Source organism: Limulus polyphemus, unplaced genomic scaffold, assembly GCF_000517525.1.
Source record: "Limulus polyphemus unplaced genomic scaffold, Limulus_polyphemus-2.1.2 Scaffold89, whole genome shotgun sequence".
NCBI classification, from domain to species: domain Eukaryota; kingdom Metazoa; phylum Arthropoda; class Merostomata; order Xiphosura; family Limulidae; genus Limulus; species Limulus polyphemus.
Genome location: NW_013665699.1, coordinates 368,197 through 383,317, shown reverse-complemented (window position 1 = coordinate 383,317; position 15,121 = coordinate 368,197). Strand labels below are relative to the sequence as shown.

Here is a 15,121-nt window from a genome sequence, read left to right as displayed (position 1 = left end):
TATATATATATATACCAAAGAAGAGTAAACGATGTACTATATAATGAGAGGTACACATAGTGTGTGTGTGTGTGTACCAAAGAGGAAACGATACAACGGCGTTAAAAATGTTTGTACCTTTTTGTAATTGGCATAGAAACCATAGAATAATAATGTTGAGAAACTAGGACAACATGTTTACGTGCATACGATCAATCCTTTGTTCACCGAATTGTGGACAGCGCTTTCTGAGAAAACAAATATTTGGAAACTTCGATATCAGTTGTGTGTTAAAGGACCCTGTTAGATAATTAGTTTTCAGTATTGCATTTACTCCTTTCCTGAAATAACTGCTGAACTGAAATTTGAATGCTGTGAGTAGGCCTTTCGTATCTTGTTTCACTCAATATTAATTAATAAATGTTTTTGCTTTTTATACAAAAGAGAACCCTCTGTTTTCCGGCTCCCCAGTGGCGCAGCCGAATGTCTTACAACGCCAGAAACCGGGTTTCGATACCTGTGGTGGGCAGAGCAAAGATAACCCATTGTGTAGCTTTGTGCTTAATTACAAACAAATATCTTCTGCAACATTATCTTATATTCATATATGTAGTTAGAACATTCTATTTGCAATCTACGGGTCGCGGAATGGTAAAGAGTAGCCCAAGTGTTGGCAATGGGTGATTTTGACAAGCTGCATTTCCTCTTCCCAACCTTTTGTGGTCCTCGCACCCCTCCCCTAAAACGTGTGCATTAGACATTTCCTCTTGGCGACATTTGGGGGAAAACGGACCTTGTATAGGCCTCTTCTGCGCACACCCTGTACTCTCATTTCGCACCTTCAGGGGGTGCCAACACCCCTGGTTGAGAACTTCTGCTCTAGTCTATCAAAATTAGAGACGGCTAGTGCAGGTATCTTCGATTAGCTTTGCGCGAAATTCAACAAACAAACGAACAAAACCTTTAGCGAGGATGGTGGGTGTTAGGGTACTGATGACTATCTGCCTTCCTTCTAGTTAATAGTTCTAAATTAGGGACGGTGGCAGATAGTCTTAGTAGCTCTGTCATAAATAAAAACATTAATTTTAGAGGTTAGTCAGTGATTTGTTTAATATTATTCCGTTAACAAAATTTCTATTACCAATGATTCAGAAACATATTAGTGTCCGAATTATTTCTCCAGGGTTTCAATAATTTGAACTTTGTTTATAGGTTTATGTGGATGGAATTCTATGTGCTCGTGGAACAAAAGACAGTAGTACTTGCACCAGCGTAGGAACCCTGACAGAACCAGAGTGTCTAGGACCGTGCGAACCAGGAACCAGCGTAATGTTAGAAGGCATTGTTTGGCAGGAGACCGATGGAGGTATTGAATTGGTTTCAACACTGATATTATTTTCGTCTATGTCGTTGGTTAGACTTGCACTTTATCAGACTAAGTCATCGCTAAGTTTTACGCATTAAGACAGCGTTTCCTAAAAAAAATTGTTGTCCACGCCCTTCTTTAATAAATATGATTTCTTATGCACCCCTCCCCTCATTTTTTAAATGAGTGAAAAAATGAGTTAAGTGACGAGAAGTAATACACAGATACACATGAAAATGCCACATATGTTAAAACGTTGTCCATATTTCTAAACTATATACTAATTTTGTCATTAAGTAGTATTATTCATTCTTTGTTTACAACGTCTGTTTTTCTCTTTGTAGGGGTTCTCGTGGTCAATGTAACGTGGAGAGGGAAGACCTATGTGGGAACGTTACTTGACTGTACCAAACATGATTGGGCTCCTCCAAGGTTTTGTGACTCTCCTACTAGTGATATAGATGCCAAATCCGCAAAAGGCCGAGGGAAAAGAGGCAGAGGCTCTTCTAATTCTTCTAGTGAAGTAAATTTTTCTGAAACCAGAACAGTTCAAAGCAAACTTCGAAGCGGTAAAGGGCGAAGAAATGTTGTCAGTAGTAATAATACTTCCAACTCCACTTCGGGTTTTACTGTACCTAGTAGTCCAGCAAAAAGTGATAGTGGCGCATGTGGAATTGGCAAGAGAAAAGGAAGAACAACAGATACTGAGGTACATCCATCACCAAATGAAGTGAAAACTGCTAAAAGAAGTCGATCTCAGCTACACAGCACTCCCATACAGACTACTATTTCCACACATAGTGCGGAACTTCCTCAGCCGAATTCACCAGCTCTAATTGAATGCCCTGAACCTAATTGTAAAAAGAAGTACAAACATATCAATGGTCTACGTTATCATCAGTCTCATGCCCACAGTAGTTCAGATTCGGGTAAAGTAGACGAAGGAAGTACAGAGGAAACGAAAGATGTTACGAACAGTTCTGATAACGATGAAAGTATGCAAGAACCTTCTAGTGTACCCCCTAGTCCTGCACCTTCTACTCGAAGTTCAGCATCACCTAGTCCACTTTTTACTAGGACTGGGCAACAGAGTGAGCATTCTGTGGCTTCTTCTGGAATAGAAAATGAAGATATGTCTTCAGATAAACCATCTATTTCAATTTTAGCAATCGGTGAACAACCAGTATCGTGCAAGAGTAGTCCTGTTATCCAGTTTGCTTCTTCACCTGGTTTATCGACTTCCACAGTTCAGACACAGAAATTAGTGCCTTCTGAATCAGTAGATGAGTTAAATGTGTCTTTGAAACCCCTTATTTCCTGTGCCCCAGTATCCTCCAGTTCAACAGTAGCTCCAGAACTACAGTCTGCAGTGTCTCTGTCAATTTCAAACGCTTCCTCTCAGGGCTTGAATACTACCACAGTATCCAATCTTCCATCTAACACACTAATAAACGCTATAACAACTACAAGTATTCCGTCTGTAACTGTTAGCATTCCAACTTCTCATTTCTTTTCATTTGGACAAAGTCAAAATCAACATAATATACTAGCAACCACAACAGCGGTAATGAGCTCAGGAATACCCACATCATTATCTACTATACGTCAAGTCCCCTCAACAAGCACATTAAATACGGTGACATCTACATCTTTACCATCTGCTGGAATTCCAGTATCTTTAACGCTGGAAAAGAATAGGACTAAGCAGGATAAGGTAGATAAATCAAAGCTGAAAACCTCCTCATCTCCTACCATTAGGCCAATAGTACCTGCCCCTGCTGGTCCAATGATAACCATAGCAACTAGTATCCCAACCACTCATCACACATATGGTCATAGTGGACACTCATTAGTAACTTCATCTTTAAAGCCGATTCAACCAAAACCGACAATATTAGGGGAACCGTCAACAATAAATCCAGTTTTAGAAAGCTTGAAGAAAGAAAAAACTAAACATAAAAAGAAAAGCAAAGACAAAGACAAAAAGATGTCATCGACAGGGAACCCTGACAGAAAACCTGGGGAAGGACCAAAGACACCCTTAGTTCACCCCTTCCAAGTTGATCCTTTGCAAAATATAAATTTAAACCCTATTAATAGAACGTGTAAAAACCATCAAGAACTTTCACTAACTGGTACGACTATGAAGAATACTACCGAACCCCATTTAGAAAAAAATTCAATCGATCCTAACAATATTAGTGAAAACGTTCAAAGCCCAGCATACTCTGACATTTCTGATGATAACGAAACGGCTCCTATCCTGGAGTCGGAAATGCAAGATGTTAAGGACAAAGAAGATAAAACCATGGAACTTGCAAGTCAGTCTACACCCACAAATTTAAGTCCTTACGGCATGTATTCTTACTACAGTCCTCCTCCGTATCTGATACCATCAGCCCCACCTTCAGTAACTGCATCAGCTCTTGGTCCCGAGAAACTAGATACTGGTAAAAAATCCGAATGTGATAAACATAATGAAAGTAAAACATGGCCAGGAAAGTCTCTGGATTCCAATCAAGATAGAATAGTCTGTCAAGATACAAGTGAACAGAAAGTTGTACGTGAAGAACAACAAAATAATCCGTTACATACACCAACAGGAGGCAGTTCCAGCAATGGCCCATTACAGCAAGGCTATCCTTATCCCTATGGTTACATCCAAGGTTATCCTTGTGGTTTGGACCCTGCTTATCACATGCATTTGTTAGCTTCAGATCCACACTACAAGAAGCAATATGAACGATATATTAAAGACCAAGAAAGGCTTCTGAAAGAACATTCAGAGAGACAACAGTATCAACATTTTTCAAAAGACAACCGATCTGTTGAGATAAAAGACAGATGCATGTATAATGAGAAAGTTTCTCCTATTCAATTAACAGTAACGGCTTCAGGTGCTTCTGATCTTACTGTTAACAAGCTGGCATCTCCCAGCTCCTCAGCGCGTAGCCACAAAGAAAGAGAAAAAGACTGTCGAATATCATCTGGATCCACAAGAGTAGAAACTTCTTTGCCACCGACAGTTTTAACTTCATTGAAGGAAAAACAAATTGAAAATCATCAGATATTAAAAGAAAATATCGAGCTAAAGACACATATGGATAGCAAAGCTAAACTAAATCAGTTAGAAGCCGTTAGATTGTATAAGCGCGAGCTAGAACTTCAACGGTATAATATGTTACATAGTCACTACATGGAACAACAGAAATCAGAATCTGATCAACAAGCATCTTCACACGTACTTCATCAAAAAGAAGAACATTCATCACCAGTTTCGCATTCAGCTTCCAGAAAACCTAGTCCAGTCACTGATATAAGCAGGACATCATCTGTCATAGCTTCTCCAAGAAGTGACCCAAACAAGCCTGTAATAGGGTCGATATCTTCCAGTCCTAAGCCAAGAACTAGAGATATTATGTCTCCTCACAATAAAGATCATAGCAGCACCACTTCTGGTGGTATTATTACAGGTAACAACAAGAAAGATAGTGTGAGCTCTACCTCAGGAAAGCATCGCGACTCACCTGAAACTTCCCAACGTGAAGACAAAATTAAAAGTGAGAAGAAGATTAGTTCAGAGGGACAGAAACCGACCATGGAAACAACCGGACCTCCTCCACCTCCAACTAATACATATGCTTATTTACATCCCTCCTATCTTCAACCTCCACATTTTGGTCATATGCCTTTTGAAGGCCATCCCATGTACAGAGCTAGTCTCAACCCCATGTTAATGTCCTCTGGGACCCCCTACGGCGGATCACCATACCTACATCCCCAGCTTCGCTATCACGTACCTCATGGACCTTGTGATATTCCACCTCACTCTCAAGCCCCCACAGATGCATTGGGACCCAAAATGTCTTCACCTAACGCACCAAAGGCTTTGGATCTATTACACCAAGTGTCTCAACACTATTCATCACACAAAATTCATGAACTTCAAGAGAGAGCCATTATGTCACCTGCACCCATTTCGACACCTGCAACTACTGTTGCCTCAGCAATGCCCAATAAATCTTCAGATACCTCCACAACCTCTTCCAAACAAGAAACAAGTACTTCTGAGGAAAGGTCTCGACTACTACCACCGCAGCGCCATCTTCATACACATCATCATACCCATGTGGGAGTAGGCTACCCACTTTACGATCCCTACGGTGGTAAGTATATAGCAACTTTACTAAGCCTAATCTAATGCTTAATAAAAGTGAAGAAATATACAACTAACATTGTATAAACATTTCTATCCATTTCTGTTGTGATAGGAGCTATTTTCAAAATTGTTCCTTGTATCATCATGGCCAAGTGATTATGGTATTCAGAGCGTGAAACCTAGGGTTCATGGTTCCACACTTTATGGGCCGTTTTAGAATGACCGTCAAACAACAGTTGATCTTGACCGTTTGCTTTCCCTCTAGTCTCTCCATTCCAAACTAGGGATAACTATGCCCTTTGTGTAACTTTCCACATAAATTCTTAAAAACAAACAAACAAAACCTTTTGTCTTACGTTAGGAATTATGTGAAATAATTGAAACTTGTATTATACAAAGTTTGAAACAGAAAATCTAGCGATAGCATAGCGGTAATTCTGAAAGCTTATGACGCTACAAACTGGATTTCGATACCCGTGGTGAGCACAGAACGGATAGCTAGCTCAATGTGTAGCTTCAAACAAACAAGTAAATTAAAAACCATTCTTTCATTGTCCTTGATTTAAAGCTTGCGTTTAGATTTAACGATTTCCCCCAATGGCACAGCGGTATGTCTGCGGACTTACAACGCTAGAAACAGGGTTTCGATACCCGTGGTGGGCAGGGCACAGATAGCCCACTGTGTAGCTTTGTGCTTAACTTCAAACAGGATTTAACGCAACTCCAGGTATGTAGCTATTGTCTATAAGAATGTAGGGGGATTAACCCCAAAACATCCATATCATATGATGAAAATGTGAATTTTGAGTTCTTTAACTCAAAAGATCACAAAGAAAAAGTCGACCGCCATGGTACATTGAAGCCCGATTATGTAACGCCCTAATTTCAAGTAGTAAGGTATCTAGTAACGCCCTCATTTCTGGTACTAAGGTATCCATTATTATTTAAAACAAACTAGTAAGTTAAAAGTATACATATTTAGCTTTGAAGTATATATAAAAAAGTTAGAACGTGTTCGTATGTGGTTATGTCATATTATTTTCACAAACATATACATACATTTGACGGGAACTTTTTGATCCTAGTAAAAACATATATTTGTCGTTAAGCTATTACATTTATTTCAGCAATTAGACTAAGGTCGTTAAAATGGTAAGATTGAGTTTTACTTCATTATTTTAGTACAGAGAAGGAAAGGAAATTTTAAGTATCTTGGTTTATTATCAAAAACATGGAGAAAAAAAAACTGTAATGAGAAAAAAATGCTGCTTCAAAGACTTGATTGATTCTCAACAGACTATTTATGTATATTTGTCTTTCGTTGTTTAGCTCATCACGAGGGTTTTTTTTGTTTGTTTTTTCTTTCCATGGTTTGTATTGACTTCTTATGTTCTAAAAATATTAGTTTTTGTCGCAGACGCCTACTTAAATATTATGCTACATTGGCATCTCTTACGTTACTTTAAACGTCACGTTCTTTTTTTTCCCCTGTTGTAAAGCGTTAGGTAAAAATGAACCTATGTGCACACTGAGTATAAATTCACGATATTGTCTTAGCGTATTTATTTATTAACCTGGAGGGGGCGTTTCAATGATTTTTATTCAGTTGTTAAATAGATAAAACTAATATTTTTCTATAGACATAATTCGATTGGTTTATACTGAAAGTTACTTTTAGGTGTGTATATTAAGCGAATTTTCTCCTCAATAATTGTTTTTCTATTTAGGTCATGTGTATAGAAAATACTGACGATGAAAAAATTTAGGGGTCGTCTGTTATATTTTTCGTCACAGAACAGAAAATGTTGTAATAAAGTTTCTTGTGAAATTTCACGTTTTAAAACGTGATTTAGTTTTTAAGTAATCCTGGTACCTTAATATCATTGAACCTTGCGCTAGTTTTGTTCGGAGTTTTATAATTTTTGTATTGGATAGTTAAGAGTGTTGATTACATACATGTTACGAATGATTACAAACTCTTGTAAAGAAACTATTGATGATTGGAAGCAGAATGTTTATAATAATCCAATGCATAATTTGATCGATTTGTAGTGGCCCAACCACAGTGGAAGCAAGCACAAAGACAAGTTCCTTTCAAATTAACGGTAATTATGAAAGTGCCTTCGCATTTACTACAAATATTAAAGTAGAGTATACAGGTTAAAACCGAGACCAAAACTTTAAAGTGTTGATTTTAAATTAGCGTGTTTTGCTGTATTTCACAAGAATATAATTCAATTTTCATGCTTAATCATGTAGGACAATTTTTTCTGTGATATAACGTAAACAAAACGTCGAACTTTGGAGTGTAATGTGTATGATCTGTAATTTTTTTTCCCCATTAAATGGATTATATTTTATAATTTTTATCTTTGAAGAAAAACGCTTTCTGCTGTCACTAACCTTACCAGCAGCTATAATTAAATATTGATGACATTTAACAACTCTTTTTTTTTCTCGTTTTACTGGAGATTTCAAAAACTTTAAAAATATAGTGCAAAGGAAAAAAGTAACTTTTTAATAATTTATTAGCAACAATAGCTATATAAACATAATATACACACACAAACAGAAATAATACAGATTCCCATAAAAATTACGGTTTATTAGAGCAACTGAAATGTTTATGAATAAACCGGCGTTATAGATTATTGGTAAAAATAACTATCTTGGAGAAAGTTTTTCTTCTTCCTGGGAATGGAATATTTGTGAACATTTTGTTATTTATGTTAACAGTGAATTATGACATCTTTTGTGTTGTGTTTTTAGCGACTCTATTCTGTAGACGTGCGATTTTTCACACTAGCAAAAGTTACTTTAAGTTAAGTAAAACGTAAAAAAACAAGTCTTGTAATATGTTTAGAAAAAAGAAATTTTAAAGTTCAGTAAGTAATGAAATATTAACGCAAACTTGACGGGCGTAACGTAGAACACTTTTTTTTTTTTTTAAAACACGTAGTATTAAATGCGTATTTAGATAGGCATCAAATAGGGTTCGAATAGAGTTCATAAAATATTGTTTTTCCGTCCAAATTAGTTTAGGTGGCATGTTTGGTAATGGTCATGATAATTTCTACAGCAAAGGAATAAGTTTAAATTCTAAAGGCTGTATTGTATGTATGCTGTTTTATCCTCCCGCCCCCCAGTAAAAAAACTAAAAATCATCATTTGGCTTTCTCGATGCTTTGTCAAGTTTTTAAAGGTATAATTTAGTAGTGCTGTCGCCCTTATACTTAGTTTACGTTTTAATCTTTTAAAGGTATAACTTAATAGTGTTGTCGCCTTTATGTGTAGCTTACGTTTTCATTTTCCAGGATCATTCAGTTTTAAGCTTGGGATCATAGACTGAGACTTAATTAAATTCAGAGTGAAGGTTTTAGGCATCTGAAAACTACTCTTTGTGATACATAGAGTGACAACTTCTCCTGTAAGTTAATTTGTAAAAATGAAAACGAAGTTGTGTCTAGAAATTAAAGGGGGGGGGGAACAAATGACTTATTTTTATTTTAACAGGAAATGTTACATGTGTCCTACTATGGAAGAATTCGTTTAAAATGTTTTAGCAATGTGGAACGTTTTATCTCATTCCATTTATTACATGTTTCTCTTGTTCTTTTTAGCAATGATCGTCTCCCAGCAAGCCGCAGCTGCCTCCAGCGTGCACTCTTTTTCTCCCAAGTGAAACTTCAAGGCTCTTGTCATCATCTTTGGATTTGCTTTTGATTCCGGGACTATAGATCATTAGAGTGTGTCTATGTTTACAGCGACTGTATCTGAAAAGCTGAGAAACTCTTTTCAACCAAAGTGACTTTTCTATGGAGTTTTTGAAGAAGAAAAAGAAGGGATCTCGAACAGTTCGAATCTTTGATTTTCGGCTTGGTGCATTGCAACGTAGAAAATAGAATGCGTAAACTAGTCTTAACGTTCGCGTGGAGTTCCGAATTTCTTATTCTCTGGATTTCGTATCTCAAATATGGCTCTTTATAAGCTTTAAACGCTTCTGTGGGATTGTCCTAGAGCGTATTGCATTGGAAAAAAAATTAAAAACTGAAGAAACATTTAAAAATACGTTTAATTCATTCACAGAAGAAGAGACTGGCTAGAAGACTTTAAAGACTTAGCCTATTCAGTTGTTGTTACCAGATGTTCAGATCTAGTTGTGTACAGTGAACAGCAACCTCTAGAGTAAGTCAGTGCCAGGAGATACATCGTTTGCTTTTGCTGCTGACTTTTTACCTTTACCATCATTTTCGGGGTGATTATTCATGGGTGTATAACCATAGTGCAAACTTCAAAAATCGATTGTGTTAATTATCAGTTTATAATTGTGTGTGAACGCGCATATTTGCATGAATGTATTTTGCAACTAGTTTTGTTTGTAAATAGTGTTACTGTACTACAAAAGGTGCTAGCCACTTTGTATATAGTCATCATGTGTAATGGTTGTTCGTCTTTATCTACTATATGAGGATGATCGACATCACCACAAAGACGAAGGTCTGCTCCGAACGATGTTGTTTGTATTAAATGTAACTAAATAGCTGCACATTATGATGTAAATATATATATTGTCTATTGATTCGGATATATCATTTTGTCCAATACACTGCCAGTGTTTAATAGTTTTTAGCAAAGGCTTGAATCGTTTGTAAAGCAGACTTTGTGTATAAAAAGTAACGCACACTAATCTGCTATGTTCATATGAGGCGGATGTATGGAGGTATTATAATTCATTGCATATGTTACCGGCTATGTAAGGATTTCCCAAGGTATTCGGCACACGATGCTAGATCTATATACAGGGGTAAGTTACGAAATATAGGCTTATGTGATTGTTTTTACTTCTCTGTGCCAAACGTTTTATTTCCTACGATCGAAAAAAAAATGACGAAGGTTAAACTAGGATTTCGAGCTCCTTTTATTATTTTTTAGTGTAAGACATTTGACAGAATTTTAAATAAAGGTTATTTTTAACATGACCAATCCGTTTTAATCTGTGTACGAATCAGAAGAGCAATTAAAGATGGCAGACAATTCCAAGTGATGCGTGTGTTGGTTACATTAGAGCATTACGCTCAATGAAAATCGGGTCTATTTTTTATTTTTTTTGTATTTTGAACTGGAACGTCAGATTATCAGTAAATATCTAACAAATTGCTAGCGTTAATTAAGGTTTTACGTACACACATGGTTACTAGATAGATTAACAGTTTTTTTTGTTTGTGTAAATCGTTATAATGCTATAGAAATGTGGCTATTTTTTATTTTCAAAATTACATACGTTGTAGATCTGGTCTTGCATGGCAGTTTGCTGTTATTTGAACAGTTTGATGGAAAGCGTACGTGATTTTACTTTCAAGCTATTTATCGTAAAAGCAAAGTTTAGTCCCCCTCCACGCGCTCTCAGTGATGTCCATACCCAGCCTCTTGTCTAAAATATGTCACGTGCCAAATTATTAACCACTGTATTTCAGTCGGAATGGGCAACGTTGGTATTATAGGTTATTATCGACATTCTTATCCACCAAATGTAAAAACAGAAACTTTATCGAGCAGACAAAAATAATGATGTTAATCAAAAACCATGTTAGATTTTATGTAGTGTGATTTTTTTTTTGTCTGAGGCAAAAGTGTCTAAAGAAATTACTTAAAGAATTTTTACAGCGTTTATTTGTTTTACAATTAAACTTGTAATTCGAAACCTGATCTGTCGGAATTAATACAATTATCCTATCATTCTGGGTTGTTTCTACGATTATAAAAAAGCCACCGTTTTTCATGTTATAATAATTATAAAATGCTAGAATGGGAAAGTTAGAAATACATACTTGTTCCGGCTATAAATGCAGATTACATTGCGTTTATACATATAATTATTTTATTGTTGCCCTTTTCACAAAATATGCTAAAATAAAGTTTTTGTTTCGAAAATTTGGAATTTTTCAAATAAAAGTAAATCTGTTCTGTTACTTAGTTTCTTTGTATATGTACACACACATATATATATATATGTGTGTGTGTGTGTGTATATATATATGTACTGTACCTTTTATATTGAAAACAATACCTCTGTACACCCGACTTTCAAATAATGTGATCACTGAAAAATATGTTTGTAGAAAAAGTTTGGGGTTTTCTTTGATTCGATTTGTTATGAACGGGAAGTTAAGTTTTTCTGTGCTGTGACAGGCCTGGCACGTTTGTTGGAAGGCGTATCACAGCCGCCATATTGTACAGAAGAGTCACTGTAAGAATACTGTATTGTGTGTAAAATGTAGTTTTTGAAGATTTATTTCCCAAAAAGATTTAATTCGCTCTTGCTGGTGTTCAAGTACTGTATTTTTATGAAGCAGAAGTAAAAAGCTTTTAGCACCAAATCATGTTGTTTTCTTTTCTCTTTTTTTTTTTAACAAATAACCAGCTCACTATTCTTTGCTTCAGTAGTATGTGGGCTTCTCTCTATGTTGCGTTGAAACTGACCAAATTGAAGAGGTGATAAACCAAACACTTTTATAAAAGTTTGAGGAAAGTCGTGTTTTTAGATATAGCGTATGTTTCTGACTACAGAATATTTTATCTCGCAATACATTCAAGTTTTTACAAGTACTTAAAATGTAAAGAGTCTTTCACAAGAGATTTTTCATACACTGAAGAAATTAAGTTGTTAAAAAGATCTGCCGAGTGAAAGTAAAGAAGCGTGTTTAATTAATAATATATTAACCACACTATCTCTACTATATTCAGTGCCGGAGAGGCCTTTCGCCTAATTACAGTACTTTTGAGGTCGGCTTGGATACAGTAGACATAGTAATGGTTGAGACGTTATTTATATCGGCAAATACCCTGACAACAATCGTTACAGCGGATTAAGCTGGTAGAGTGTAATATTTCGTCAATTTTAATTATGTCACAACAAATAGGAATTGGGATAAGGATTTTTAACACTAATTATTAATTTAGTTTAAGACAATATGTTATTTTTTGTCTTGAATTAACCTGCATCAAATTAAACATGTTTGACTATTAATGTACCACGACCGTAAAATAACAAAAATGTGAAGATTAATAAGAAAAAGAAAGTTAATCACGATGCAGAAATTTAAAACACTTCACGAACGATTGTAAATTAGAATGAGCGTGATCTTAAACTAGCATGTTCTCTATACTTAATAGAACACCTTCAAGCCATTTTCCTCTAAATCCCTCACCATTATTTTTTAAATTTGTTCCATTTATAATGATAGACTAGCAGAAACGTGACTACGAATGTTTACGACTTGCCAACTTATTACAGAAAAATAAACGAGTAGCTTGAACTTATCTTCCAAGTTCGAAAAATTCTAAGCAGTTATTACAAGGTCACCATAGACTAACAAAATCATTACTTAACAGGGGAGAAAAGGGCAATAAGAACCGTGTCTCCACACCTCTTCTCCCCCATAAAAAAACAAACAAACTTCCCCCAGGAAAGGAGAAGTATTTGTATCGGGTTTGTGTTTAATGTTGAACGTGTTACTTGGTAGGATTTTAATTTGAAAGAACAGAGAAGCAATCAGACATTTACAATTTTGGGCACTATTTGAATTATTTTTTAAAAAATCTCGCATTTTGAAAAGGCGAGTGCAAGTTCGACGTGTGCTGCTCAAAAAAAAAAAAAAAAAAAAGAGGGCAGCTCCTAACGGCTAATATATCAATTCTCAGTTTACTTTGTTGCTGTACATTACCCCCTAGTTTTGTCGTTCTGCATCGGTGCCTTAATCACAAAGCCTGCCACTAACAGGATTATCAGGGTGACTAATCTTTTAGCTTATCTCCCTCGTCCTCATGTTGAAACAGACTATTGCTTCACAAAAGCTCCGGGTGACAGGCTATGTTTTGTCTTGGACTTGGGTTGTTTTGTCTGCTTGGCTTACTATGTAGTTTAACACCTGTACTACTAGTTCACTTCAAGGTTTCATCCGTGTATTCGGCCTGAATATCTTTTGGAATTTTAAACTGACATATTTTTTTTCATGTTCACCATTTCTAAATGTCAAATGCTGATTGGTTAGATGCCTGCAGCCTATTGTATCATTAACACAGAATAATTCAGTTTAACTTGATTTTTGTTTAAAATTGAAGTTAAGTCAAAAATACACTCACAATTCATGCTGTGAGTTGAGTTGGATTAGAAAAAAATAGTAAGTTTTTTAACAGTGGCTCAGCGGTAAGTTTGAGGGCTTATAATGCCTGTGGTGGGTACAACACAGATAGCCCATTGTGCACCTTTGAATTTAACAACATACAGGGGCAAGGTATTTGTTTTCAACAAATTCATCACCGAAATGAGTCCTTAATAACATTAATTTTGTTCGATAAGTAATGCCATATTTAGTTGAAAAAAAAAAGTTTTTTTTTGTCATGACTGACCCTATAGTAATATAGATTTCATAAAACTTAACTGATGCACAACACTAAGTTTTCTTATGAACACCGTTCACTCTAATCCAAGTTAAATATGAACTTTTTATATAAAAAGTAATTGTTAAATGATCCAAATTAGTGTTAAGTTATTGTATTGATTAGTTAATTCCAAATTTACGAGGCGATTTAAAATTAACGTAATCAAAACAGCTTTTGTGGAGTTATTTTCTTGTAATATTTTATTAATTATGGCTTAACAGTTCTTGCCTACATCCTATAATTTCAATACTTTTACGATTTGTCGCCAGGTGATGTATTTTCATAAATACGGGTTTGGTCTCTGTATTTGTAAAGGAAAAGTAGTAACGAATCTACTCACAGGCGTGTGCAACTATCTGTTCACCCAATTATAAAATGTGTTTATTGTTGATGGTCGAATTAGTGTAGTAATATTCCTTGTTAAGGGTTGGTGGCGTGAAGGTAGGCCTCAAGAAAAACTTATCTTCGAGTTATTTACTGTGTATACGTTCATGCTAGATTTCCTATATAAAACTAAACACAAACAGTGCTGATATCAATCAAATAATACGCAACTGGAACGAAATTCTACGAACCTCTTGGTCGATGGAATTGAGCGAAACGTTAACAAAAGATATTACACATTTTTTCGCAACAAACCAATTTAAGTCAGTCGGAAGATGTTGCGTCAAAATGACACAACATGGCGCACGCTATTACATAAAAGTTTTGTAATTAAAAGATAAGTTCTAAGTAAGTGAATTTTTATACAACTTTCCAGTCTTTTAAAACTGACAGCGTTGTTTTGGAAAAGTATATTTAATTAGCTATACTAATTACCGGGTTGATTTTTTCAGTTATGAATTCTAGGTAACTTGTGTTGTTAAGAAGTTAACATTAAAGATGCTACCTGCCTTACTTTCAATTTTTCAAAAGATAAAAGGGAAACGACTTTTTTGTTGTTGTAGATAAGTTAATGCACAAAATCAGGCATTACTATAATTGGTTTCTAAAGCTTTAAAATGGCAGCTAAGGGTTGCTCTAGGAATGCATTGTACCAGCTTTCCAACCCATGCCGTGGTGAACTTGATGTGAAAGGTTTATACGCCTCATGGGGCTTGATTATGTGCCACAGTCTTTTTTTTTTTCGTCTCGGAAACATACTATTCGGCTCCTTTTATTCCCACGCGCTGTTA

The 15,121-nt window shown here is 35.6% G+C and overlaps 1 protein-coding gene across 5 annotated transcripts in view; it reads left to right on the top strand.

Annotated features, from left to right (window-relative positions):
- LOC106468528 (zinc finger protein 608-like) overlaps positions 1-11,881 on the top strand; it is a 46,723-nt gene extending 34,842 nt beyond the window's left edge. For all 5 annotated transcript variants that reach the window (XM_022397520.1, XM_013928963.2, XM_022397533.1 and 2 more), the window contains 4 exons: positions 1,192-1,345; positions 1,690-5,511; positions 7,557-7,609; positions 9,125-11,881. In XM_022397520.1, the coding sequence (XP_022253228.1) occupies positions 1,192-1,345; positions 1,690-5,511; positions 7,557-7,609; positions 9,125-9,130 (4,035 nt within the window). In that variant the 3' untranslated portion in view covers positions 9,131-11,881. The remainder of the gene's footprint in view (positions 1-1,191; positions 1,346-1,689; positions 5,512-7,556; positions 7,610-9,124) is intronic.
- The last annotated feature ends 3,240 nt before the right edge of the window (positions 11,882-15,121 follow it).